This window comes from Eretmochelys imbricata, chromosome 2, assembly GCF_965152235.1.
Source record: "Eretmochelys imbricata isolate rEreImb1 chromosome 2, rEreImb1.hap1, whole genome shotgun sequence".
Classification (NCBI taxonomy): domain Eukaryota; kingdom Metazoa; phylum Chordata; order Testudines; family Cheloniidae; genus Eretmochelys; species Eretmochelys imbricata.
Window position 1 is genome coordinate 260,527,018 of NC_135573.1, and position 27,080 is coordinate 260,554,097.

Genomic DNA, 27,080 nt, shown 5'->3' on the forward strand with positions numbered 1-27,080 from the left:
ATTCATCTCTCCTCACACGAAAGCCGTTCCATACCCCTAATAATTTTTGTTGCCCTTTTCTGAACCTTTTCCAATTCCAATAGATCTTTTTTGAGATGGGGCGACCACATCTGCACGCAGTATTCAGGATGTGGGCGTACCATGGATTTATACAGAGGCAATATGATATTTTCTGTCTTTATTATCCATCCCTTTCTTAATGATTCTCAACATTCTGTTCGCTTTTTTGACTGCTGCTGCACACTTGAGCGGATGTTTTCGGAGAACTATCCACAATGACTCCAAGATCTCTTTCTTGAGTGGTAACAGCTAATTTAGAGCCCATCTTTTTATATGTATAGTTGGGATTGTGTTTTCCAATGTGCATTACTTTGCATTTACATTATACATTTTACAATATATGTGCACTGGGAGTGGTGCCTCCTTCTAGGCATCCAGATGCCTAAGCTCTGGGGCATTTCATAAACCAGGGGAAGATAGGTGTTCGACTGCCTATGTCATGTGCGGGGCCTGATCCAGGAAGCATGCTCACAGGCCTCCTACTGAATCAGCCCCTCAGGTGAGATCACACAAGCAATGGGGGCGGGAGGAAGTGGAGGAGGGCCTCCCTCATAACTTCCAGCCCAGTGGTTAAAGTACTCACCTGGGATATGAGAGACACCCCCCTGCACCTGAGGAAGAGAAGAGATTTGAACTGGGATCTGCCGCCTCTCTGCTAAGTGCTCTAACCACTGGGATACGTGTATTCTGAGGTGATACTCAGCTGTCTCCACGTTCATGTTGTTGCACTCTGGATAAGTAATTAAAGAGCCATAGGAGAAACACGACTGGATCCTGAATTCTCCCACACCCAGGGAAGTGCTCTACCCATTCTACTGTAGAGTCATTCTCATGCTTCTCTCTCTCTCTCTTATTTACATATATATGTAAATAAGGCCTGTCTACTATGTCTTCTTCTTGGTTACCTTAGTTCCTACTGCTCGTACCCTAAACTGACCTCTCTCCATCTAAAAATACTATACCTAAATGATCTTTTCAGCTGCTCTTTGCTTGTACTATATTGGCCCTCCAAGTCCTGTACATTATCATTAGCTCTAATGGTTTAGCTCTCTCCACTCACATTATCCTCTTGGCCAGCGCTTCTCAAGCTATCTGATGTGGGGGACCGGCAATTTTTTTTTCCAATGTGCGATGGGGGACCGGCATTGGTCCGCGGACCGCCACTTTGAGTAGCACTGCTCTAGAGAGCCTCTGGGAGACTTCGGTCATGTCCCTTTCTCTCACCACAATAAATGCAACCCCTGTTTTTTCTCCTTCTCATTTTAAGTATGCAGTGTCCCTCTTCTCTTATTCCTGTTGCTCATTCCTAGCCCTTTCCGATGATCTCATTGACCTCCCTGAAATATGATACTTCACACTGGTCATGAGTGGTTCTAGGTCCTAGATCTGCGTGGGGGAAAGGGAGAATTTTACCACTGGGGGAACCGGTAAATTAAAATTGGAATAATAGATAGTGGAAAATAAAATAATTAATTCTATTAGCCAATTTGTTCATGGTAGCTCTCTCCATTGTACCGGTGATCCCCAATATTCTTGGGTGTAGGTGGGCAACCACCAAGTAACAGGTTCTAGAGAGCACAACCAACCAGTGAGGGCCAACGTGCTACCAATTTCACATCGTATCTAGAAGTACTTTGTCCAGTGGGTGGTGGTTCCAGAGGCAATGTCACAACAGGGTGACCCGTCACACTGGTGACCGACACCATTGCACAAAGAAACACATTCTTTGCAAGAAAGAGAAATTACACAAGAAGGTAGTTGGGAAATTGATCGGGAGGCTAGCCTGATCTGTCATAGACAATGTGACCAGCAAACACCACTTTGATATGTTCTCTGACCCACCCTGAATTTTGCGAGATTACTCATTGCATTCTCACCTATGTGTTATGGCAGGTAACCTGTTGAATCGTGATCATTCCTCAAACATCTTCCTTGTACTGCCCCATAGTCTGTGCTGGTTTTGGTGTCTGGAGTAGGGCTGTCGATTAATCACAGTTAACTCACACGATTAACTGGTGTGGATGCAGCCTGCTATTCATTGGGGCAAGTAACCACATATACCCTACACACCAACATGAGCGGGGTGCAGTGTAGACATATCCCTAGTGGTCATTGTATAGGAATAAGACCTTGTCTATGCTTTAAAAGTGTGCCAGTGTAACTAAACTGATTTAAAGCTCAGTCTAATTAAGCCAGAGACAACTCCTAATGCAGAAGCACTTTAACCAAGCCAAGTGTCACTTATATAGATTTAACTTACTGGTAACTTGGTAAGTTACCAACATACGCTAAACAGAAATAAGTGAGTGTAAAAGTGGCTTAAGTGTATCTACATTAGGGTTTGCACTGGTTTAATTAGATGCATTATTATTAATCAATGTAGTTACAGTGGTGCATTTTTCTAGCATAGTTTATATCTACACTGCCACTGGGGGTGTGATATGCATGTGGACATTTGCAGGATAGCTGTAATCTATCTAGCTTGCTAAAAATAATAGTGAGGACATAGCTGTGTGGGCTGGTAGGGTAGGTGGAAATCAAGAAGAGCTGGGATTGGGTGAAGGAGATTTGAGATTGGGTCAGACTCTAAACTCCTATTTGCCTGGGATCATAGAATCACAGAATATCAGGGTTGGAAGGGATCTCAGGAGGTCATCTAGTCCAACCCCCTGCTCAAAGCAGGACCAATCCTAAACTAAACCTGGTTGTCTCTGCAACCAGGACCAACTCTGCTCACGGCAAAAACAAAATGAGAAAGAGTAAAATTTTCAGAATGCCTATGGAGGGGAATCCACAAAGGTACTTAAGCATCTGATCTCAGCTTTATAGTTCGTTTTCCCTCTCTCTCTCTCTCTGACTGTTTTACTGTGGATAAATACTTAAACAGTCACTGGGCAAGAAAGAGGGAAAGACACTAGTTCAATGAGTAGGGCACCCACCTGGAAGATGGGAGGCCCTGGGTCCAGATCCCCTGCTCCAATCCCTCTTTCATTACTTAGCCACAGTGGAACAACTTGATCAGGAGAGCTTGAGGAGCCCCACATCAGAATATCCCGTAGCTCAGTGCACCTCTTCAGAGAGGTAGGAGACCCCTGTTCAAGAGCTTTTTCCCATGCTGGCAAAGAGGGGGAATTGAACCTGGGTCTCCCACATCACAGCTGAGTGCTTGAGCCACCCCACCTCCTGCTATTTTTTGTGGCGTGAGGCAGGCACCTATCTCGTTCCCACAAGAAACCCTTTAGGCACCTGAGCCATCTGACTGCAGGTGGCGGGTGCCCATTTGTGGATCACTAAGCAGAACTAGGCACCTCCCTGCAGCCTGGACTGAGGAGCCTCTCTCCATCGAAGGCGTGGGGCTTAGTGCACACACCCCTGGGTGGCATCTCCCAGTGACTAGCTTAGGCGGCTCCTCGCCTAGCATGCTGGGTTATGTGGGCTGCATTCTTAGGCGCCTCTCTCATTGTATAGGAGCCTAGGAGCTTCACTCACGCTGTATGAATCACAGTGCATTTCTGTGATTCTCTAGGCATCTAAAATTTGATGCTGCGAAGCTCAGCGTTGCAACGCGTAAGCCCCTTTGTGGGTCCCACCCTAAGTGACTATGGCCAGGTCTACAATTAAAAGTTTTGCTGGCATAGATATGGTGATCGGGAGTGTGAAAAAATCACCCACATAGCCGACAAAGCTATGGCAGCACAATCCCCTGTGCCAATGCGGTTATGCCTGCAAAAAAGTCCATTTGCAAGTATAGCTTATGTAGTTCAGGGAGGTGGTTTCAGTATGCTGGCAGAAGAACACATTTTGCCAGTATAAGCTGGATCTCCACTAGAGGGCTTTGCCAGTGTAAGCAGTGTCAGGATGAGCTCCAACCTGACATCTGGTGGTGAGGTGTGGCAAGTTGTGGAAAAGAACTGCAGGGGCCGATATCATTTGCATAGGCACACCCACCCCGCCTAGAATGAGGCCATAGCTGCCCAAATGGTCACATTGGCTGCTGTGGGATCCCCAGTGTCTCTGTTATTGGGGCAGGAAGAATAAATTGTTATTACCCTGATTATGGGAACTGTGCTTGGAACTGTACTTGGCCTTTTGTTATGATGGAGGGATTCACCATCAACTAAGTAGCACTCGCTAGGCAAGGGTCATGGGTTTTAAAACTCTGTGAATTGAGAGAGGCTGGGGACAAGTATTAATACTTGGTGGCATGGGCCCCTTGGTGAGGGCCTTACATGCTAACTGCACTTCCTCCTCTCTCCACTGTGGAATATCAGAGCTAATTTTGATCCTGTTAGGAGTCTAGTTACAGGCTGCTGAGCTCACTTTGGGCTAATGGTGCACCAGCACTGAGGCTCCCCTACTACAAGCTGAATTCACCAAAGAGCTGAACTGACTAAGAGCTGAAATCACTGAGTGTTGTGTTAAGTAGTGGGGGAGCCTGAAGATATATTGTGGAGCAGTTTGCGGGATGGCTGGAGTGCCTTGTGGACAGGCTGGTGGAGCAGTTCGTAGGACGGTGGGAGCTCTGTGTGGGCCGCGGAGCTGAGCGAAGGAGTTCGTGGGGCGGCTGGCGGAGCGAAGCGAAGGCCTATGGAGCTGTGGGGCGGTCAGCTTCAGATCGTGTAAGGTGCCTCTTACCCCCGTCCCACCTCCACCCAGGTTGGGAGGTAAAGCTCCGCAGATAAACTTTCAAACTCTGGGGCTGTCCTGACCAGGGACAGAGACTTTTGGGTCATTGGACTTTTGGGACTTTGGGTGATTTGGGGTTGCTGGACTCAAAAACCAAAGGGAAAGGGGCATGCCCCAATTTGCTTGGGGTGGGTTTTTTTGCTCATGGGTTGGGTTATGAATCCTGGTGGTGGTGTTTCCCCAACATAATGCCACATTGTTTCTCTCTGTTATTAAAAGGCTTTTTGCTACACTCAGACTATGTGCTTGCGAGAGGGGAAGTATTGCCTCTTGGAGGCGCCCAGCGGGGGTGGTATATATTTGTCCCAGGTCACTGGGTGGGGGCTCGAGCCGGTTTTGCATTGAGTTATTGGAATGGATCCCCTAGATATTGAACCCGGCCCTTGTTGCTGCCAACTCTGACGGGCAGAAGGGTTGCACCAGTATACGTATACCAGCAAGGAGTTCGTCTCATGGAGACTAGCCATTAGGTACCTAAGCCTCATGGAAGGTAAATGAGACTTGAGCACCTAAGCCAGTTAGGCCCTTTTGAAAACTTTACCCTCTATCTAAGGCTATATCCATATGTGGAGATAGGGGTGTGATTCCCAGCTTGTGCAGACATCCTTGGGCTAGTTTGGTGTAGCTGAGGTACCATGGGTAGTGGTGAGTGGTGGCACAGGCTAGCCGCCCCAATTATCACCCCTCCTGAATCCCATAGGTACATACTCAGCATGGCTAGAAAGTGTCACCACTCCAACTGTAGACATACCCTTTGGGCCAAATTCTGCTGTCTTGCCATCTTGTAACCCCAAGTAATTCCAGCCATGGCAGCAATTATTTCAGTTTTACACCAGTGTAACAGAAATCAGAATCTGGCCCTGTGGCTTTAAATTATCCAGGAGGGCAAAGAAAGTAGTTATTTGGCAGTGCTTTAAATTAGCAGAGACAGGAGGGCACAGACCTTACCTGAGAGAATCATGGACCTTTTAAATCCCAGTAAGTCACCTCTAAGATATGAAATATTTGTTTCAGTGTAAAATCTCTCCAAACCTGGCTGTACTGTTCTGTTTTGGGTTTCAAATAGATCTTTCCTCCATACCCCTTGATTTTTTTTAGCCCAATAGAAGTAACTGAAGAGCCTTATGACATCTTTTTGTCATCCCTTTTTATTTGACGATGTGCCCGAAGTCATTTTCGGTGCATTCAGCCCAGTTGTCCTGGGAGCCTGTCTTCAAGCCACACACCGTATTATTTTGTGCCTCTTCCTAAGCGCTTTTAAGCAAGCCTAGAATGATTGACAGGAAGTAACTCAATCTGTCATAACACACCTGCAGCATGGCACTTCTTTGGAAACTGCATCCTCTCCCTGCACGTCTGTTTGTACTGCAGAGCTGATTAATCCCGCATGTCATTATCCATCTTCATTATACCAGAGAGAACTTTGCCAAGTTGAACATCATGTGAGAAGACCCATCAGATATGAGTCAGTTACTGTTAGTGGCTATCCCCACACACACCACACTTACAAGTGTCTATGCAAAGCAAAGGACCTAGCATGAGATTAAGGCCCTGATCCTACAACCACTTAGGCATGTGTTTAACTTTACTACTGTGAATTGGCTTATGAAATCAAAGGAGCTGCTCAAGGTAGTAAAATGTAAGTGTTTGAATAACTCGTGACAGGATCAGGGTCTCAAGAGTCTGTGTCTCCATTGCTTTCCAAGTGCTTAGCTGTTTACACTTGTGTAAAGTGGGTGTAAAATTGATATAATCAAAACATGGTAAAGATTATTATTTTATTTGCAGAATCATGTGCATTCCCAGCCTTGCAAAAGGGAGAATTTTTCATATATTTTTGAAAACTTTCTCCATTTTTTTCTTTTACTTGAAAAAATGTTGATTTAAATAATTATCATTTTGGGGGCTGATGATGATGATGATTACTCTTTCTTTTCATTTCCCTCCTATTTTGCCACTGAAATAGGAGAGGGGGCGAAGGGAAACGGGTGAGATGGAGGGAGAAAGAAAGGGAAACTTAGCAAAAAAAAAATTTCACTGTCAGAAAAAAAACCAGACATATTAAAAAATAATTCCTTTGGTAACGTTTTCATTGGGGGGGGGAGGTAATTTTTGGTGGAAAAAAGATTTCAACTGAGAAATTGCGACCCGCTGTAATGCAAGGGATGCACTCGCTTTGCACAGGTAGAAATGACTACAGAAGGCTCGAGGCAGTGCAGAATCAGACCCCAGATCTTTAGATGAATGCTGATTTGTATCTTCTCATTTTTATCCTATATCCGCACTACACCCACACCTGTGACCAGCTGCTCCCACACCACACAGTGTAATTGAGGAGATAGGTGGCTTTGGGTGCTTAAAGAGTGTTGTGGCCTCAGACCTTTGCAATTTGTTTGTAACAAGCCTGTCACACTGCATTTGTCAGACGTCTTGGAAACTTTGGCAAGCAAAATGCCCATTGTTTTGTTAAATGCATTTGTATAGTGCCTCTATGACATGCTTGTAGACTGAGCTAAGGATTGCCATCCCGTGGGTGACCCACATGAAAATAACAGCCTATATCTACCACCAGCTCCTGGATTTGCTCTTCGATCAAATGAAAGACATGAATGCTTTTCCATGTGAAAGTCCTGGATTCAAATCCTGTTGACACCCATGAGGAGAAACTTGTCACACTTCCAGTTAACAACATTCAGGACTTTGTACTTTTAAATATTATTCTTGATTATCTTATTACGTTGGAGCAGTGGTCACCAACAGGTCGGTCTCCGGCAGTGCAGTGGGGCTGCCGAGGCCCCACGCTGCTCCCGGAAGCGGCCATGGGGGGAGCAGGGATCTCCCTCCATGTGCTGCTCCTGCCTGCAAGCACCGCCCCTATAGCTCCTATTGGCTGGGAACGGGGAGCTGTGGCCAATGGGAGCTGTGGGGGCAGTGCTTGCAGAGAGGGGCAGCGCGTGAAGCCATGTGCTGCCTGCCCCCTCCCAGGGGCCGCAGAGGCACATTGGCCCCTTCTGGGAGCAGCGTGGGGCTGGGGTAGGGAGGGAGCCTGCCTTAGCCTCGCTGTACCACTGACCGGGAGCTGCTGGAGGTAAGTGCTGCCCGGCAGGAGGCTGCACCCCTACCCTCAGCCCCCTCCCGGAGTCAGCACCCTGAACCACCTCCTGCACCCAAAGCCCCAGCCCTGACCCCTGTCCCAGAGCCAGCATCCCCACCGCCTCCTGCACCCAACAGTCTGCCCCAGCCCGGAGCCCCCTCCTGCACCCAAACTTCTCCCCAGAGCTTGCACCCCTCACCCCTTCTGCACCCAAACTCCTTCCCAGAGCTTGCACTCCTCACCCCCTCCTGCACTCCAATCCCCTGCCCCAGGCTCAGCCCAGAACCGCCTCCCGCACTGCATACCCCTCGGCCCCAGCCCAGAGCCCGCACCCCCTCCCAAACCCTAAACGCCTACCCCAGCCCAGTGAAGGTGGGGGAGAGTGAGAGACGGGGGGGGGGAGGGGATGGAGTGAGTGGGGTTGGGCTTTGGGGAAGTGGGCGGGGGAGTGGGGTGGGGAGTGGGGTGGGGCTCAGGGAAGGGGCGGGGTAGATCCTGGGTTGTCCTTAAATTCAAAAAGTGATCTTGGGGAACCGCTGCGTTAGAGTTTAAAGAGATTCAGTCAAAATTGTGGCACCATTGGCTAGTCGCCATTAAGTCCCTTCAAACCCAGGAGAAACTTGGATTGAAGTTTTACAGTGCAGTAATTTAATATGAAGCAATAGTGCGGTTAGCAGGTGGTGCTAGGGTGACCAGATGTCCCAATTTTATAGGGACAGTCCCGATATTCAGGACTTTTTCTTTTATAGGCACCTATTACTCCCCACCCCCATCCCGATTTTGCACACTTGCTCTCTGGACACCCTAGGCCAGTGGTTCTCAAACTGGGGGTCGGGACAGTTATTATATGGGGGGGGTCATGAGCTGTCAGCCTCACCCCCCGACCCTTCTTTGCCTCCAGCATTTATAATGGTGTTAAATATGCAAAAAAGTGTTTTTTAATTTATGCCGGGGGTCACACTCAGAGGCTTGCTATGTGAAAGGGGTCACCAGTCCAAAAGGTTGAGAACTACTCCTGTAGGCAATGCCCAATTAAAGAAAACAAGTTTGGGCGGGGAGAGGAAGAGTTATGCATATTTATTAAGAGAGCAGAGATCTCTTCCATGAGCAAGCAGAACATTGTAGGAAGGAAAGAGGAAGCAAACAAACAGCTGCAAATTCAAGCAAAGCAAGAATGGAGCAGGAAAGTAACTGTGTGTCTGGTTAAGGTCAGTACAATGCAGCATGACTGTGATGGTGACGAGTGGAGACCAAACTGATGTTAAACAACCATGAGAAACTGAAGAAGTCTGTATGTCCTGCAGTGGTTTGATACCATATAGTTAGGCTTGGCAGAATGTGATTTTTATTTTTGTATATTTTTGACAGATAATATTGATGTTTCGTTTTTTAAGCCTACTTTTAGGCGTTTATCTGTTTTAAACGTTCACAGTGGTGGAAGTTCTCAGCCGGGGTCGGACAATAATTATTTAATGACCGTAGACATCGGGATTCAAAAAGTTCAAGCTTTAAAGCTGTCGAAACACAAGTTTATCACTTGTCAAAATATACAAAGTAAATATCCTGAAACTGAACTCTAATAAGTTTTCAAGCATGTTTTTGTTACTTTGCCTTGCTGTAAATGTAATTTTGACATTTTGATGATTATTCGTGGAAATATTTTTTGTTAATTTGGGGTGTATAGTGAAAACAACATTTACGGACATTTACCAGTAAAAAAAACTGCCTTCCAAGCCGACATACAGGTTTTTTTTTTCTTGCATCAGTTACATGAAAGGAATGTTTCAGTAAGAGTGAGACACAGGCTGATAGACCCAGTGTGACTGGTAAGATGTACCACTTCTGAAAATAACTTCACCACATCTAACCATAAGCATGTTTCCAAGACCTAAACACCTATACACTCAGTTAAGCAGAACTTGTAAAACTATCTGCGAGTGCTATCTGGTGACTCCTAGTAATATTACAACTCCCTGGTGATAAAATTCCAGCTATAAAGATTGCAAGGGACTCAATATAATCCAAAGAATCTGCAAGAGTCAATGATGTGCGTGCAACTGGATGGAGAGATACATTTCCACTAAGGGGAATGCAATGATAGGGAAGCAACAGAGACAACCAGTTAAGACAGGACCTCCACTGTTATTCAGAGGCCACTACAGAAAGGACCAGGAGGAGTAAGAAGAGAGAAACTTACCAGAGCCATGGCTGACTTAAACTGTCTTCATGGGGTAAAATCTTGGCTCCGTTGAAATTATTGGGAGTTTTGCCTTTAACTTCAGTGGAGCCAGGATTTCACCTGTGGTGTGGTGAGGACTTTCTTAGACCTTCTAGTAGGGCTGAACCAGTATTTGCAATAGCTGAGAGACCGAAAAAAAATTAGGAATGAGGAAAGCTGTAAAAGAGTCTGACATACATATATAATGAATTGTTTTTAACTCTCAACTATTGTCTTACCCACTTTCCCTGTCTTCATCTGCTCAGCATCCAACTCCCACTTAGCTCAAACAGAACCCTCCCTGTCGTCATCCCACTTTCACTGGCATCTTGCTAGCTGGCTTTCCTTCTACCATCTTTCCATTACGCCTTCAGCAAATCACTTAGCTCCTGCCTCATGCTCTTTAATAGCCAGCACAGTCTGCATAAGCCAGTCAGCACAGCCACTTCAATGCACATCTTTCACATTCGCTCCCAAGAAATTCAGTTACAACTTTTGCACTCAGGAGTTTCTGTCCCAGGAAGCCTTTGCTCTCAATAATAAAGTGACACTATTCGCCAATGCTTAATTCATCAACCTCCTATTCCAACCAAATTCCCTAGGAACAGGATTTACTCTTTTTCCTTCATTCTGCCACTGCCTCATTCCAGACTGGCTTCTCAGAGATCAAGATAAATTAGAGGTGAAACGCAACTGAGAAATGCCTCTTTCTATCAGCATTCTGTATTCTATTCTATTCTCTAGGCTAGTGCATTAAGTGACCTGATTACATCTTCACCTGTGGTCCTTTGTCTCTCACATCTCCTGCCCCAGGAGAGAACTGTATGTGCAGTGTTTTGTTTTAGTGTAGGGTTTTATTTTTTTTCTAAATTTGCACGCTGCTCTGAGTTTGTTAAAGAAGGCAAGTTGAAGTGTCCCTTGCACATGGAGCGGAAAATAGCGGGGTTTGTGGTTGTACTTAAGGCTGGAGGAGTTCATTCCGGAGTCTGGGACCACCCTCCATGAAAGCTCTGTCTCCTTCTGGTAGAAAGCTCCATTGTGCCAGAGGAGCAGATCCCCATCCCCCTACAGTGGAAAAGTACCAGCAGTGTCCAAGATGGTGTTTTGTATCAAGTGACAGGACCACCTGACCTGGTCATGTCAGAGCTACATCCCAGGATGCCTCTTAGGAAGGAGAGAGATAAGTATGTTCAGTCTTATTGTTTCTTCTTAATGGGCCATCACGGCTGTGATGGCGGGTTGTCTGGTGGGTGTCTCCCAAATACACACACACAGGTGTAGTTGTTACATAGTCAATATTCCTAACTTTAGATACAGAAATGATACAAGCATACAAATTGGATAATTACATTCAGTAGATCATAACCTTTCCCATGATATCTTACATGAGCCATCTTGCATAAAGTATATGTTAGTTATGCCATATTCATATCATAACCATATTTCTATGAAGAATATGGGGTGTAACACCACAGCGTGTATAATTGAGGCCCTGTCATCATCCACCAGGATGGGAGGGAGTCTCCTTGCCAATGGGAGGTGGCAGAAAGTAATGCTCACTGGTACTGCTATGTGAGAAAGAAGTGATAGGGAGGAAGACCAGTATGTCGATGGTCAAGACCCAGGATACAATGATAAAGCTTCACCAGATCCATGAGTCCACCTCCTGTGGGTGGATTGCTGCTGTCCTTTAGCAGGCTTTGGAATCTGGTGGCATCTGAGGCTTTGTGGTTGGATCAGAGATTGTGGGTCTGCCTTGTTGCTTAGGTGCTGGAGGTGACCGTCTGTTCAAGAGAATGGCTGGGTTGTGGTATCTTCGATACTGACATCTAATCCAAAGATCCAGTCTCAGGTGTGACCAGCTGTGTGGGCTGAACCAGAGATGGCCTGTCAAAGTCCTAGGGAGGCGAGTGTGGAGCTGGGTTTTTGCATCTGTGCCCTTGTCAACATGAATGTTGAAATCTCCGAGACAACCAGTCTGGGGTATTTCACCGCCGTCACTGACAAAGTCTCTGTGAGCTCCTTTATGACCCCATTAGCCTGTGTAGGTCTGTAAATGAGCATAAAATCAGTGAGCTTTGGCTCTGGTTTCTATGGCCAGACGAATGGACTCGAATGAAGTTGCCTCATCTGAGTCACCTCTCTTGGATTGGCAGTTTGCAGAGAAGACGAATGCTGAGCGGCCTGCCTTCTTGCCCTGTCTGGGTCTGGGATGGGCCGACGAGCCTGCAGGGCCGGGGCGTCAGGATGCTTCATAGTCATGTATTGTTCGCTGGACTCAGATCTCTCATTGCTCAGCCTCCGGTTTAGTTCGTGTTGCCTGCTGGGGCCACGCCTAGACAATGATCCTGTTGCAGTGGAGAGGTAGTAGACGTAGAGTATCTAGTTTCTTAAGCCGTCTTTGCCGTTCCCTTGGGCAGTTCCTCCCAAGTTGGATTATGATTGTTGAAGTATTTGTCTGTGTCCAAGTGGAGGAAAAGGTGTCCAGTTGGCCATATGAGATGGGTGGTGGAGCTGGAGCAGCCTGTCCCTGGAGTACCAGGACCTGTGCTGGATGCACATTGCCATAGCAACAATGGAAACCATCCTAATAATAACAATAATACTCAGTGGGGTCAAGTCCAGGAAAGGGAGTGTATCAATGGCATCGGCCATCCAGTCCCATTTCCTTTGTCCTGTGAAACCTCACTAACCAGCAGCAGCGATGAAAGACCATTTCAGTAGCAGCATTCCTCTTGGTAGCCGGGAAAATACAGCTGAGGAATTCTTCACACCACTTTGCCCATTGCTCTTTGCCCCTCTCTGATGAAGCTCCCATCAAGGGTGCCGGCTGTGAAGTACCCACCCATCTGCTTGGTAGTAACTGCCCACTGACCAGCATGGGCGAGGCCCAGTGCTCCCTGCGGGGAGGTGTGCACTGTGGCTCTGCTGGATCTCTGCAGTAGATGACCTGGGGACCTTAATTCTTCAGGCCTTTCCACCGCCCTTTCACCAGCACTGTATTCTGAAGAACCATGGTACCATAGAAGGGACACACGTCCTAATTCAGGGATGGGCAATTTTAAGGCACTAGAGGGCCACAAACCCAACTAAAACCCTTTGGCTCAGGAGGGGGCACCAGGGGATGGATCCTAGTCCCTGGGGGTGTGACGTAAGGATGGTCGGGGGTGACCCACCCTGCACTCACCCCACAGCGGTGGCTCCCCACGCCCTCCTGTTGTCTCGTGCCACAGTGTCATGTACATGACAGGCAAGGCACTCCCCTGGCATTGCCCCGTCCTGCCCCCTTCCTGCCCCTGGCGACGCCAATCACCTGTCCTGAGCTGGGTTGTGGCGAGCCTTGGGCCACCGGCTGCCTATCCCTGATCTATATAATGAGGAACTGGAACCTCCTGGGGAGGGTTCTCTGTGAGCCAGAAGAGCTGATTTATTTATTTTTTTTAGTAAGTCTGTTCAGTGCTTATGAAAGCTGAGATCTACTAAGCTACTGCAGCAGCAGCTCCTCAGATATAAGCCTTGCTGGCTCAGATCAACATGACAAAGCGACCGTGCAATGGAAAGTTTTCAGCTGGCTTCCTGCAGCACTCAGAGGTCGTCACGAGTACAAAAGGTGGCCGAAAAGTAGCTTGCAGAGTGTTACAATGAGGGCTACACCAAAGAGTTTATTTAGAGCACTGAACTCTAATGAACGTGCCCCAGTAGTGGGACCGGATGGAAAAATCAAGCTCATTGCTATCCTATTTGTCCAGCAGCAGATATCTTTCTGTTCCTTTACAATATGTCCCATTGGTATCAGAATTCTATTCATTTTGGAGAGACTGCTCCGAAATTCAGTCATTTTTAAGAGAGAGAGTGACTGCATTATAGGTAAAATATTTCTATAGTTAAGGTTCTATACTCCATCCCACACACCTCCCCTCCAGTCCTACACCTCCGCTGTGGCTGGAGGTTCCACTCCGTGAAGCTGTCTGCTTTCCTTGTGAGTAGGTTTGGAAATCGGTGTTTATTCCTTAACTCCATTTTCATCCCCAGCACTTCATGCAGCTAGTTTTATTGAGGCTGACATGTCCACATAAAACATAGTGAAGTCAACTCATTTAATCTATGGTCTTGCAAAAAAAAAAATTGGATAGATGGGGGAAATGGGCTGTTTAGGTTTGTAAAGTGTCTAGATTATTCCGTTTGCATCACTCTGCTGTGTGCTAATGCTTTTAAGGTGTAACTGATGAGTTAAAATGTAGGAATTGGAGAATGAAAAGAAGATGGAAAATGCTGGTTAGTTAATCTATCCCATTGCATGTAATGTTGGATTTTTTCGTACAAAAGGGTTTCTGATAGAACTGAGCGAATAGTGAAAAATTATTTTGCAGCTATTTTTGCAAATGTTGAGTCTTGTTTTAATCTGGGCACATTTGCATGGCATTACGTTTGTTTTTTGGGAATATTTGTTGCTCATATGAATATTCACAGAACGCAAAATTAACATATCGGAGCAAAGAGTCATTTAAATCAAGAAAAGAAATGTCCAAATGAAATTTAGTCTGTAATTATCATAGAATCATAGGACTGGAAGGGACCTCGAGAGGCTATCTAGTCCGGTCCCCTGCACTCAAGGCAGGACTAAGTATTATCTAGACCATCCCTGACAGGTGTTTGTCCAACCTGCTCTTAAAAATCCCCAGTGATGGAGATTCCACAGTGTCCCTAGGCAATTTATTCCAGTGCTTAACCACTGATATCAATTGATTGATATCAAGATCAAGCTCTTTCTTGATTTCTCCCAAGCTGCTCCACTCGCCTGGGAGAAGCTTCCCGTAAACATCTGCAAAACTAACTCATTGTCCTCCTCCTCTTTAAAACTCTCCTTTGCAGTGAGGCCTACAACACCTTGACAGGGCTTAGGTTGCTGGTGTGCTGAGACCACAGCCTACCAAACTGACAAATACTGTCTCATTGATTCCTTGTACTCTCCCATCGGTCCATATCTGTCTGTTGTCTCATACTTAGATTATAAACTCTTTGGGACAGGGACTGTCTTTTTTTTGTTGTATGTGTCTACAGCTCCTAGCACAGTGGGGTCCTGGTCTTTGCCTGGGGGTCTTATGCGCTATAATAATACAAATAATTAATAGTCTTCAGCACCAAATGACATTGGTCCTTCCGGTATCCATTCGACTAACTGATGCTGCTTCTGTCTCATAAGGACCTATTTTCCTGGGGCAGCCTGTCACTGATACTTCTACATCTCTGAACTCCCTCCGAAAATTGCCTTTTTGCTGTCCCCCTACTCAACAGGTTCAGTAGGCTTCAGCTACTGTGCCTGGCTCAGTCCCAGCTCCTCACTTGTATTTATTCACAAAGCATCTACTTCTCTTCCACCCCCAATATAAGCTTTGGAGCAAAGCCTATTGGAAAGATCACCAACCAGCTCCCAAAGCTCTCAGCTCACCAGATGGATCGGCCTTAAAAGTGAAGCTAAGTAGCTTGTGCTCGGCGTGTTGAAAAAGAGGAAGAACAGGGAGAGGGGATGTGCTCAAAGCAGTGAGCCAGGAAGATCTTTGCAGCAGCATTTTGAATAAATGGAAGCAGTCCAAGGTGGGATTTGTTCATCTTTTTGACAAAATTGCCAAACTTTGCTATGAAATAATCAATAGTAACAACTGGGTTAATATCTGCCTAGTCTGGACTTGACCACGCCGGCACACAATAATTAACTATTCTCCAGTCCTACATGGCCACCATTAACCAATTTATCTATCTAGGTACTTATGTGGCCCTTAGCATAATAGTAGCCGAGTGCCTCTCCAGTTATTAATAAAAATGACAAGGAACAAACATATATCTTTCTTCCTCTTTCTTTTCCACCTAGCTCAACATGACTGACATCAGCACAAGGTATTATTTGTAGGTCATAAAAGGAGAGGGTTTTCAATGGAAAAGTCTGCCCCCCCGCCCCCCGGCAGAAATTTTAGTACCAAATAATTTCAGCAAAAACCCAAATATTGCCGTTTTCAGACAATGTTTCTGATTTGGGGCTTTTGGTTTTTCCAGGAAAAATCAAAGTTTTTCTGCCGAAAGCGAGCACTTTTTGCACAGATGTTTAAGTTTGAAAATCCAGTTTTCTACTGAAAACCGCTTTTGAAGGAAAATTTTGACCAGTCCAAATTATTTGTTGGGATTTCCCCCCTTCCACCCCCACTACCCAGCACAGTCAGCTTCCAAATTATCCTACGGGCTAGGAAAGCTGGGTGTGCCTGAGCTGGGTTTCACACTGTGAACAGCGTTGCAAGCTGATCAGAAGCCACGCTGTCAGTGCTATGCAAACTATCTGTAACCGGTTGGTTACGTTTTCCTAAGCTTAGGGGTCATAAAACCATTTACATTATCGAATAGTTAGGGGTTTATGAACGCTCAAGGATTATTTGTTTAAAACCCTAGCACTGCTGTACCCTAGACGCATGTTACAGACAAGAAGCACAATCTCTGTCAATGCCTTTTGTGTCACGTCCAGGGGCTGTCATGACACACTGGAGACATTGTTTCATGGAACGCTGTCAAGATTAATAATCATGGGGCAAAAGCCCCAGCTGGTATAAATCAGCAGAGTACCATTGACCGTGATGGACTTCACTGATTTATTCCAGTTGACGATCTGGCCCCATGTTTTCATCAGCTATTCCTTACCTTCGTTAACCGTAGCTAAGGATGCGATTTTGTCACGGAGGTCACAGATTCCGTTCCTTTAATGGACCTCTGTGACTTTGGCTTCAGCCCGCCTAGAGAGCAGGAGCAGGGCTGGAGCAGCCCTCAGTGGGGCTCCGACTCCCATGCCGAGTATTTTTAGTAAAAGTCAGGGACAGGTCATCAGCTTCCGTGAATTTGTGTTTTTTGCCTGTGACCAGTCTGTGACTTTTACTAAAGATACCTGTGACAAGATCTTAACCTTTAACCATGGCCCCTTAGCTTGGATGCTGAACGTAGACTGGTCACAGAGTAGTAGCCGTGTTAGTCTGTATCCGCAAAAAGAACAGGAGTACTTGTGGCACCTTAGAGACTAGCAAATTTATCAGAGCATAAGCTTTCGTGGGCTACAGCCCACTTCATCAGATGCACAGAATGGAACATATAGTAAGATAGATAGATAGATATATACACACACATACAGATAAGTTGGAAGTTACCATGCAAACTGCAAGAGGCTAATTAGTTAAGGTGAGCTATTATCAGCAGGAGAAAAAACTTGTATTGATAATCAAGATGGCCCATTTAGACAGTTGACAAGAAGGTGTGAGGATACTTAACTTAAGCAAGTTTCAGAGTAACAGCCGTGTTAGTCTGTATTCGCAAAAAGAAAAGGAGTACTTGTGGCACCTTAGAGACTAAGGCTGTCACCTTAGAGACAGAACATCTGGGGGGGGGGGGGAGGATGTTCTGGTTTAACTTGGATTTAAACTTGGAGAGTGGTCAGTTTGGACGAGCTATTACCAGCAGGAGAGTGAGTCTGTGTGTGTATGGGGGTGGGTTTTTGGAGGGGGGTGAGGGAGTGAGAGAACCTGGATTTGTGCAGGAAATGGCCTAACTTCATTATCATGCACATTGTGTAAAGAGTTGTCACTTTGGATGGGCTATCACCAGCAGGAGAGTGAATTTGTGTGGGGGGGTGGAGGGTGAGAAAACCTGGATTTGTGCTGGAAATGGCCTAACCTGACGATTACTTTAGATAAGCTATTACCAGCAGGACAGTGGGGTGGGAGGAGGTATTGTTTCATATTCTCTGTGTATATATAAAGTCTGCTGCAGTTTCCACGGTATGTATCTGATGAAGTGAGCTGTAGCTCACGAAAGCTCATGCTCAAATAAATTGGTTAGTCTCTAAGGTGCCACAAGTACTCCTTTTCTTTTAACTTAAGCAAGTAGATTCAATATGTGTAATGACCCCGCCACTCCCAGTCTCTATTCAAACCCAAGTTAATGTTATCTAGTTTGCATATTAATTCAAGCTCAGCAGTTGCTCTTTGGAGTCTATTTTTGAAGCTTTTCTGTTGCAAAATTGCCACCATTAAATCATTTACTGAGTGGCCAGAGAGGTTGAAGTGTTCTCCTATCAGTTTTTGAATGGAAAATTGGACAAATGACCAGGGATGAGCATAAAAATATTGCTCGGGCATGCAGGAGTGAAATCAGGAAGGTCAAATCACACCTGCAGTTGCAGCTAGCAAGAGATGTTAAGAGTAACAAGAAGGGTTTCTTCAGGTATGTTAGCAACAAGAAGAAAGTCAAGGAAAGTGTGGGCCCCTTACTGAATGAGGGAGGCAACCTAGTGACAGAGGATGTACTCAATGCTTTTTTTGCCTCTGTCTTCACGAAAAAGGTCAGCTCCCAGACTATTGCACTGGGCAGCACAGCATGGGGAGGAGGTGACCAGCCCTCTGTGAAGAAAGAAGTGGTTCGGGACTATTTAGAAAAGCTGGATGTGCACAAGTCCTTGGGGCCGGATGCGTTGCATCCGGGAGTGCTAAAGGAGTTGGTGAATGTGATTGCAGAGCCATTGGCCATTATCTTTGAAAACTCATGGCGATCGGGGGAAGTCCCGGACGACTGGAAAAAGGGTAATGTAGTGCCCATCTTTAAAAAAGGGAAGGAGGAGGATCCTGGGAACTACAGGCCAGTCAGCCTCACCTCAGTCCCTGGAAAAATCATGGAGCAGGTCCTCAAGGAATCAATTCTGAAGCACTTAGAGGAGAGGAAAGTGATCAGGAACAGTCAGCATGGATTCACCAAGGGCAAGTCATGCCTGATTAATATAATTGCCTTCTATGACGAGATAACTGGCTCTGTGGATGAGGGGAAAGCGGTGGACGTGTTGTTCCTTGACTTTAGCAAAGCTTTTGACACAGTCTCCCACAGTATTCTTGCCAGCAAGTTAAAGTAGTATGGGCTGGATGAATGGACTATAAGGTGGATAAAAAGCTGGCTAGATTGTCGGGCTCAATGGGTAATGATCAATGGCTCCATGTCTAGTTGGCAGCCGGTATCAAGTGGAATGCCACAAGGGTCGGTTCTGAGGCCGGTTTTGTTCAATATCTTCATAAATGATCTGGAGGATGGTGTGGATTGCACCCTCAGCAAGTTTGCAGATGACACTAAACTAGGAGGAGAGGTAGATACGCTGGAGGGTAGGGATAGGATACAGAGGGACCTAGACAAATTGGAGGATTGGGCCAAAAGAAATCTGATGAGGTTCAACAAGGACAAGTGCAGAGTCCTGCACTTCGGACAGAAGAATCCCATGCACCGCTACAGACTAGGGACCGTATGGCTAGGCAGCAGTTCTGCAGAAAAGGACCTAGGGGGTGACAGTGGATGAGAAGCTGGATATGAGTCAACAGTGTACCCTTGTTGCCAAGAAGGCCAATGGCATTTTGGGATGTATAAGTAGGGACATTGCCAGCAGATCGAGGGACATGATCGTTCCCCTCTATTCGACACTGGTGAGGCCTCATCTTGAGTACTGTGTCCAGTTTTGGGCCCCAGACTGCAAGAAGGATGTGGAAAGTGTCCAGCGGAGGGCAACAAAAATGATTAGGGGACTGGAACACATGACTTATGAGGAGAGGCTGAGGGAACTGGGGATGTTTAGTCTACGGAAGAGAAGAATGAGGGGGGATTTGATAGCTGCTTTCAACTACCTGAAAAGGGGTTCCAAAGAGGATGGCTCTAGACTGTTCTCAGTGGTAGCAGATGACAGAACAAGGAGTAATGGTCTCAAGTTGCAGTGGGGGGGATTTACGTTGCATATTAGGAAAAACTTTTTCACTAGGAGGGTGGTGAAACACTGGAATGTGTTACCTGGGGAGGTGGTGGAATCTCCTTCCTTAGAAGTTTTTAAGGCCAGACTTGACAAAGCCCTGGCTGGGATGATTTAATTGGGGATCGGTCCTGCTTTGAGCAGGGGGTTGGACTAGATGACCTCCTGAGGTCTCTTCCAACCCTGATATTCTGTGATTCTATGATTCAACTGTCTTAAATGGGCCATCTTGATTATCACTACAAAAGTTTTTTTCTCCTGCTGATAATAGCTCACCTTAGCTAATTAGCCTCTTGCAGTTTGTATGGTAACCTCCAACTTATCTGTATGTGTATATATATATATCTTACTATATGTTCCATTCTGTGCATCTGATGAAGTGGGCTGTAGCCCACGAAAGCTTATACTCTAATAAATTTATTAGTCTCTAAGGTGCCACAAGTCCTTCTGTTCTTTTTGTAGGCTGATTCCCATGCATTAGTTCAGAGCTAGTTGTGTCTTGAACCCCCTCTGCACACTACAGAACCAAAACAGAGGCAAACATTTTTGGAAAGTCCTGAAATATTCCGTTGTTTTAGTTGTTCTTCCGTCCTCTCCTGCATGGGAGGAGCACTTGGTAAACATCTGCAAAATCACCTCTTTGTTGTTGCCAAGCCTTTTAATTAAATATTGATTATTCCCATTCTTTAGGGTTTGCAGGTAACACTCTGAAATTTGGTAGGTTCTTGCCTCAAGACCAGGCCCCGTATTTTCAGGATGACTAGATACCTGGAAGCCCTCAGGGGCATAGAAGTGACACCACCATTCAGGCTCTGAGAAAGCCTTTCATAATTGCAAAATTGTCATTATCCCTATGATCAGTCCTATGAGTAAAAAGATCCAAACAAATAAGGTGGAGTAATATCATCCTGTAATAATGTCCTGCACCATTACATGTGTATACTCATTCTATCCTTGGGGAGGACTCAAAGGGACAGATCCTAGTCTGAATCCAGCATGCCGATAGAGAACTCCAAAGGCTTAACCCATGGCTGAGCATTTTGTAGGCCTTGGTGTGCATATGCATGGGGTGTCCTCATCCTAAACCCTAGTATATTCATTAAGTTACCCTCATGAACATATACATTAATCAGTTCCCATAACTACCTGCAATTAGGCATCTGCTGATGTTTTTCTCCACAAATATCCTAAAATTGGTACAAACTGTCTTCTTGTGACCACCTGTCAGCAGTTTCCCCTTAATTTCAGCACTTACAATTATTGCAAAACAAAGTCATATGCCTTCTTGCGACTTAAGGTCACTGTTAGTTTACGTACTTTGGCGAACTCTATGAAGCTACTTACTTCTGCTCAGGCTGTTAGCCCTCCTACTTACGCTGTCTGCTTAAGCTACTACTTATAGGTCTAGGCCTATAGGTCTCTTGCATTTCTGCCTAATATTCCTATTCTATGACCTTATTATCATCTTAATGTAAGCTTGCAGAATACATTGTCCTCCTTCAAATCCCTTCTTAAAACTCATTTGTCTACCAAAAAACTTGACAACAATTAGGCTGCTGGTGTGTTAAGACCACACACTGACTAGGGTGACCAGACAGCAAATGTGAAAAATCAGGACAGGGAGTGGTGGGTAATAGGAGCCTATATAACAAAAAGACCCAAAAATCGGGACTGTCCCTATAAAATCGGGACATATGGTCACCCTAATGCTGACCAATATTGTCTCATGGTTTCCTTGAGCTCCGCCATCGGTCTGTATCCATCTGTTGTCTCTTGTCGTATACTTAGATTGCAACCTCTTTGGGGGTAGTGACCCGCTTTTTGTTCTGTGTTTTGTGCAGCACCTAAGACAGTGGGGTCCTCATCCGTGACGGGGGGTCGTAGGTGCTTCTGCACTGCAAAAATAAGCACTGCCAATAATCTTATGGTATTTATGTCAGTGCTGTATTTGCATTTTGTGACTCTGGCCAAGATAGGAAGCTGAACTATTGCAAGAGATATTGTGGTTCAGTGAGGCCAGACATACCGGAAACCTCAACCTCTCCTTATGAGAGATGAAGTTCCGTTAGTTTGCCACTATTGGTAATATTTGAATTACCCTGGCACCAGGGGTGACACTAACCCATACCAGAGCCCCATTGGGCGAGGCACTGTATAAACAGATTAATCCCTGCCCTGAATAGTTTACAATGTAACTAAACAGAGGGTGGGTGTACAGATGGGGAACTGAGGCACAGACAGATGAATTGGCCACATAGAATGTCCGCCCAGACCTCCTAAATTCCAGTCCAGTGCTTTAACCACCAGGCCATTCTTCCTCTCCTGGGGTGAAGTTAAGGATAAACATTGAGATTTTGGGGTTCTTTATCCAAACTGAACCTCAATTTTGAATCTTTAGAAGACCCAAAAATCCATCGCTATAAGGTCACCCTCCTAGCAAATATTGGTTCGAATTGGTGTCCACTTCAGGGACTGACTTTGTCCATCGCCTTTAGTCTGCAGGACTACAGATGTGAGATAAGACCTGGGCAGTGGCACATTAGCCACTGAGCTAACGGGGCCCATGCCCAGGGGCCCTGGCCAATTGGGGCACCCCTGAAAAATGCGTGCCCCTGTACCCCGATCTGCTCTTTCCGCCCAGCGCTCCTGCTGGGGAGCAGGGGAAACCCTTGTGCCCCGACCCCACTTCCCAACAGGCACACGGGGGGGGGGGGGACCTCCACTTGCTCTGGCCCACAGCCCCACAAAAGTTTAATCCGCCTCCAGACCTAGGTCCCTAAAATTGTGTATTTCTTTTGCACCCCAAGTTGCCATTACAGAAAAAGGGAGCTTAGATTCTCGAGGGATTACGTTCTTGGCTTTGTGAATTCCGAAAACATGTGAACTACAAAAGGATGTCGAGAAAATGTCTAAGAATCCTGTAAACGAAGAGAGAGAAATTTTGGCCTTCAGCATCTATACCAAGACCTCAGAGTCCGATGTCTGACTCAGAGGCTCACCTCCAAGCAGCAGCAGCTTCTTGCAGACCACTTTGTTCTTTTCGCTTCTCATCACAACAACATCAATGCACTTGCACTTCCAGCACCAGAACAAAGTGATAAAAATAAACTTTTCTTTTACATGTTCACCTCCAGCCTACATCTGAGAGCTTCTCTGGGAGTAAAAGCCCTGCATTCGGGCCTCCTGTGTGCATACTAGTAGGCAAAGCTTGATAAAAGCTTAGCTCAGAAGTGTGAACGTGAACTGAGTGTGATGAGCCACAGGTCACTGTGCGGAGGGAAAACCGGAGTTGAATAAGTATGCCACATTCCCCAGTGGTCTCATTAGTTCTTTCTTTATTTACTAAATTTACAGTGTATTTGTATTACAGTATCCACTTAAGGCCCCGTCTTAGCTTGCAGCTCCATTGCGCTAGAGAGTGCCACTCTGCCTCAGTTTCCCTCTCTGTTAAAATGGAAAAAAAGATTTCTCAGTATAGTGCTCTAAGATCCTTTCAATGGGAAGCATTGTCTGAGAGCCAGATGTTATTGTTCGATGGTAATGAAGAATAACAAACGAACGAGAAATTAGAAACTCGAAGGTGTGGAGAAATGACCCAAGCAAGCCACGGAACGAAATAAGCATCAGTTGCGTCAGCTAATGAGATAAGACCCAAGAAATTGAAACCATCAAAAAACACTCGAAGCGGAGGGGATGGCCGCTAACAGGAAAGACAAGACCTGGTCGTTCATATGATGGAATCTATGACCAGGCTGCACATATGAAGAAGCACTGAAATATACATGTCATTCAGAGGGAGACACAGCACTGCACACTGATGGCCATGGTTCCACTGAGCATGGGGTTCTTCACCGCCAAGTGAAATGTTACGGTTGTAATTTAAACCCCTATAAAAAGTAATGGAACTAATGAAGGTGCAAGCATGGCTTGACTTCTAGATGGTAGGACAGGGAAGACGCATTGTGCTATGCAATCTGCGTGCAGCTACTGCAGAGAACAACAGTTTCAGATCTGTGCGAGTGCATCACCGTGCGCCCAGGATCTCTGGGCGCTGGTACAATGTGAATAATAAATCAGAAGAATCAGTGACTCATGAGTAGCGGATATCGCTGCCGAAGTCAGGATCTGTTTGTGCATACTTCAGAAACAGGAGAAATGGCTACATTTGCAACAAATAGTGTTGACAACGAACAATTTGCTCCGCTGTACTCAGTCGATTCTGCAAGGCAATGATCACCTATTTGTGAGCTGAGGATGTTCCGTGCTTTGTGAGTCAGGACCCGACACTGGAGATTTGATGCAGTTCTGTTAAACACCTAAAAGTTCAGATGTTTATTCAAAACCGCTTAATCTCTTTGGTCTGCAGACCTGGGCTAGAAGTGCTGGTAGGACAGGCTTTAGGTATCTGGAAGCAGGAAACACTAGTGAGGCAAGAAATACTATGAGAGCAGTTTTCCTTGGGATACCTTGGGCATTCCTGTGGTCAGTCCCAGCTGGACCCAGGAGTACAGAGGTGTGAGCTAAGTAGACATTTTGAACCTCTAACAAAAATCACCATGAGTTTTGTCTAGTTTGGGTGAAGGTTGGCTTTTATGTTTCCTGAACCTGTTCTTCCAGCTCAAAAGACTACCTAGCACATGACTTGCTGTGACGGGTGCCTGGGATGGACCATCCCTGAGAATGCCACACGCAGGTAGACAGCAAGAAATGGGGCAGACAATCCCCAAAAACTGGGGGTTTATTCTGTAATGAGATTCATCAACCAGTAACAAAGAACTTCTGTAGCACCGCACTGGTTAACAAGAAACCTTTAGGCATTCCAGCCCTTGGTTTCTATCCAGACAAACTGGTCTAATATAGTGAGAGGTTACTGAAAACCCAATTCACCATATGTGAGGTTCTACCGTTCCTAAAGGATCAGACACTTACCTCCAGGTCAATATATATTTCAAATCTTACTCAAATATCACGCTGCCAGCCAATCCTTAGTAAACTAACTAAAGATTTGTTAATAAAAAAAGAGCATTGTTAAATGGTTAAAAGATTATATACATTACAAATGCTTGCAAAATCCTTATATCAGATTTGTAGCGGTGATGGGTGAGTCTGATGGCTTGCAAAAGTCTCTGTGGAAACATCCCAAAAGGTTAGAATCCAAAGGCAGCTTAGATGTTGTCTGCTAGAGTCTTTCCATGGCTTTTCCAGTGTATTCCAAGTAACTACTTGGAAGATCACAGTCCCTCAGCTTAAACTTTCCCTGTTTAAAGTTCAGCGGACTAGAGATGCAGGATCGTGCCCAAGGTTCAGTATTTATAGCTCTCTATCAGGCTGACAAGAACTTGTCACAGCAGGGCTTTTCTCCAGGGAAGAATAGACAATGCAGATAGTTTGTGGACCTTCATTGTTAAACTACGACCCTTGCTTTGAATTTAATCTTCTCTTTTCTGTACATACACAGGTAAACTAGTTGCACTCATTTACATAAGGCAATTAGCCAGTCCTTCATTATAACTCGATCGATAAGTTGAAGACAATATAAGTAATATTATTAATTTACTGCGGTGTCTCACATCTTTGGTCTTAAGGTTAACTGAACCCAGTTGCATACATAATGTGAAGGCAATTAAGACATGAAAAGGATTTAGCATCTAAAAGCTAATTTGATTAGATTGGTAAATATAGGTAAACACAGACAAATACACTTAGCTACTATTCTTTGCTTCTTATCAATGCAAAGTGAATGAGTTGGGGTTTGCTAGCCTAATTAACAATTCATTGATACCCATACATAAGTGGATTGTCTTGATTACAACTGCAATGCTTCTTGTTAAGTTGTTGTGGGTCATACACAGGTTAGTTGGTTTGCCAGTGCTAGGAGGGCCAAGAATTCTTACTCCTCCAGAACACATGTTAAAATATGCGGCGTAGGCGCTGACTCCGTGCGTGCTCCAGGGCTGCCAAGCTCCCCTCCCCACCACCCCACCTCCTCCTCCTCCTCCACCTGTGAGCACACCACATCCCCGCTCCTCTGCCTACCTCCCAGCACTTCCCCCCCAGCTGCCGCCAAACAGCTGTTGGCAAGCTCCGGGCTTGGGGGAGAAGCGGGAACGTGGCACGCTCAGGGGAGGAGGTGGGACTGGGGCAGGGATTTGGGGAAGGAGTTGGAATATTGGCAGGGAGGGGGCGGAGTTGGGGCGGGGACTTTGGGGAAGGGGTGGGAAGAGACGAGGCAGGGGAGGGGCCTCGTGGAAGGGGTGGAGTCGGGGCAGGGCTGGGGGCAGAGGGGGTGGTCGAGCACCCACAGGAAAGAGGAGAAGTCGGCGCCCCATGGCATGCGGGACAGCCTGTGGACATCTGTTGTTTTCCTACAGCCAGATCGGAGGTCCTTAGTCCTCACTCAAACAACACTCCCATTGACTTCAATGGCTTTTGCTTGAGTAGAACAGAGAGGCTGGGTGTGGGGGTGAGGCCCTGAAAGAGACACGGGGAAGCTGGGTGCAATGCCACAAACCTCTTGTGTAACTGTCACCTTGGGCAAGCGATTTCATAGTTCTCCTCCTTTAGCGCCTCACCTGTAATATGGGAACAATAATGCTTCTCTTGTCTGTTTAGATAGAGAAACGCTCCCGGGGCAGGGACTGTCGCAAACTATGTGTCTGTACAGTGCCTCGCACAATGGGGCCCGGTCTACAGGCGCTATTATAATACCAGTACTAAATAATAACTAAGGAGGTCGGGATTTGGCCCTGAGTGTTGTAAAATTCATGATCTGGAATTTAAATCTGCAAGTGATGCCTGGTTTTTTGAACATCGAATCAATGTGCCCATTGTTTAATCATCCTGCTCTTTTCCTTCTAGGTAATGTGACCAGGAACTGCACAAGCCAAGGCTGGGCAGACATGTATCCTGCCCCCTATGCAGCAGCTTGTGGGTACGATACCAACAGCACTCCAGGAGTAGAGGTCTGTAAAGCCCTGATGAGTAGAATTCAGTATGGCTCTTTCCTCAATCCCCTGACCGCTTCACCTCTTTTTTCCCTTTCGCCCCCTGATCCTCGAGGTCTAACAAGAAAGTCATAGAATCATAGAATATCAGGGTTGGAAGGGACCTCAGGAGGTCATCTAGTCCAACCCCCTGCTCAAAGCAGAACCAATCCCCAATTAAATCATTAAGTCATTGTCTTTCTGACCGAGTTCACCTGGAAATAGAGCTCA

General features: G+C 45.9%; 1 protein-coding gene across 1 annotated transcript in view; it reads left to right on the top strand.

Annotated features, from left to right (window-relative positions):
• Window positions 1–27,080, top strand: part of LOC144260785 (vasoactive intestinal polypeptide receptor-like) — a 182,321-nt gene that overhangs the window by 104,097 nt on the left and 51,144 nt on the right. The window contains exon 4 of the mRNA XM_077809524.1: window positions 26,725–26,828. Coding sequence (XP_077665650.1) covers window positions 26,725–26,828 — 104 coding nt within the window. The remainder of the gene's footprint in view (window positions 1–26,724; window positions 26,829–27,080) is intronic.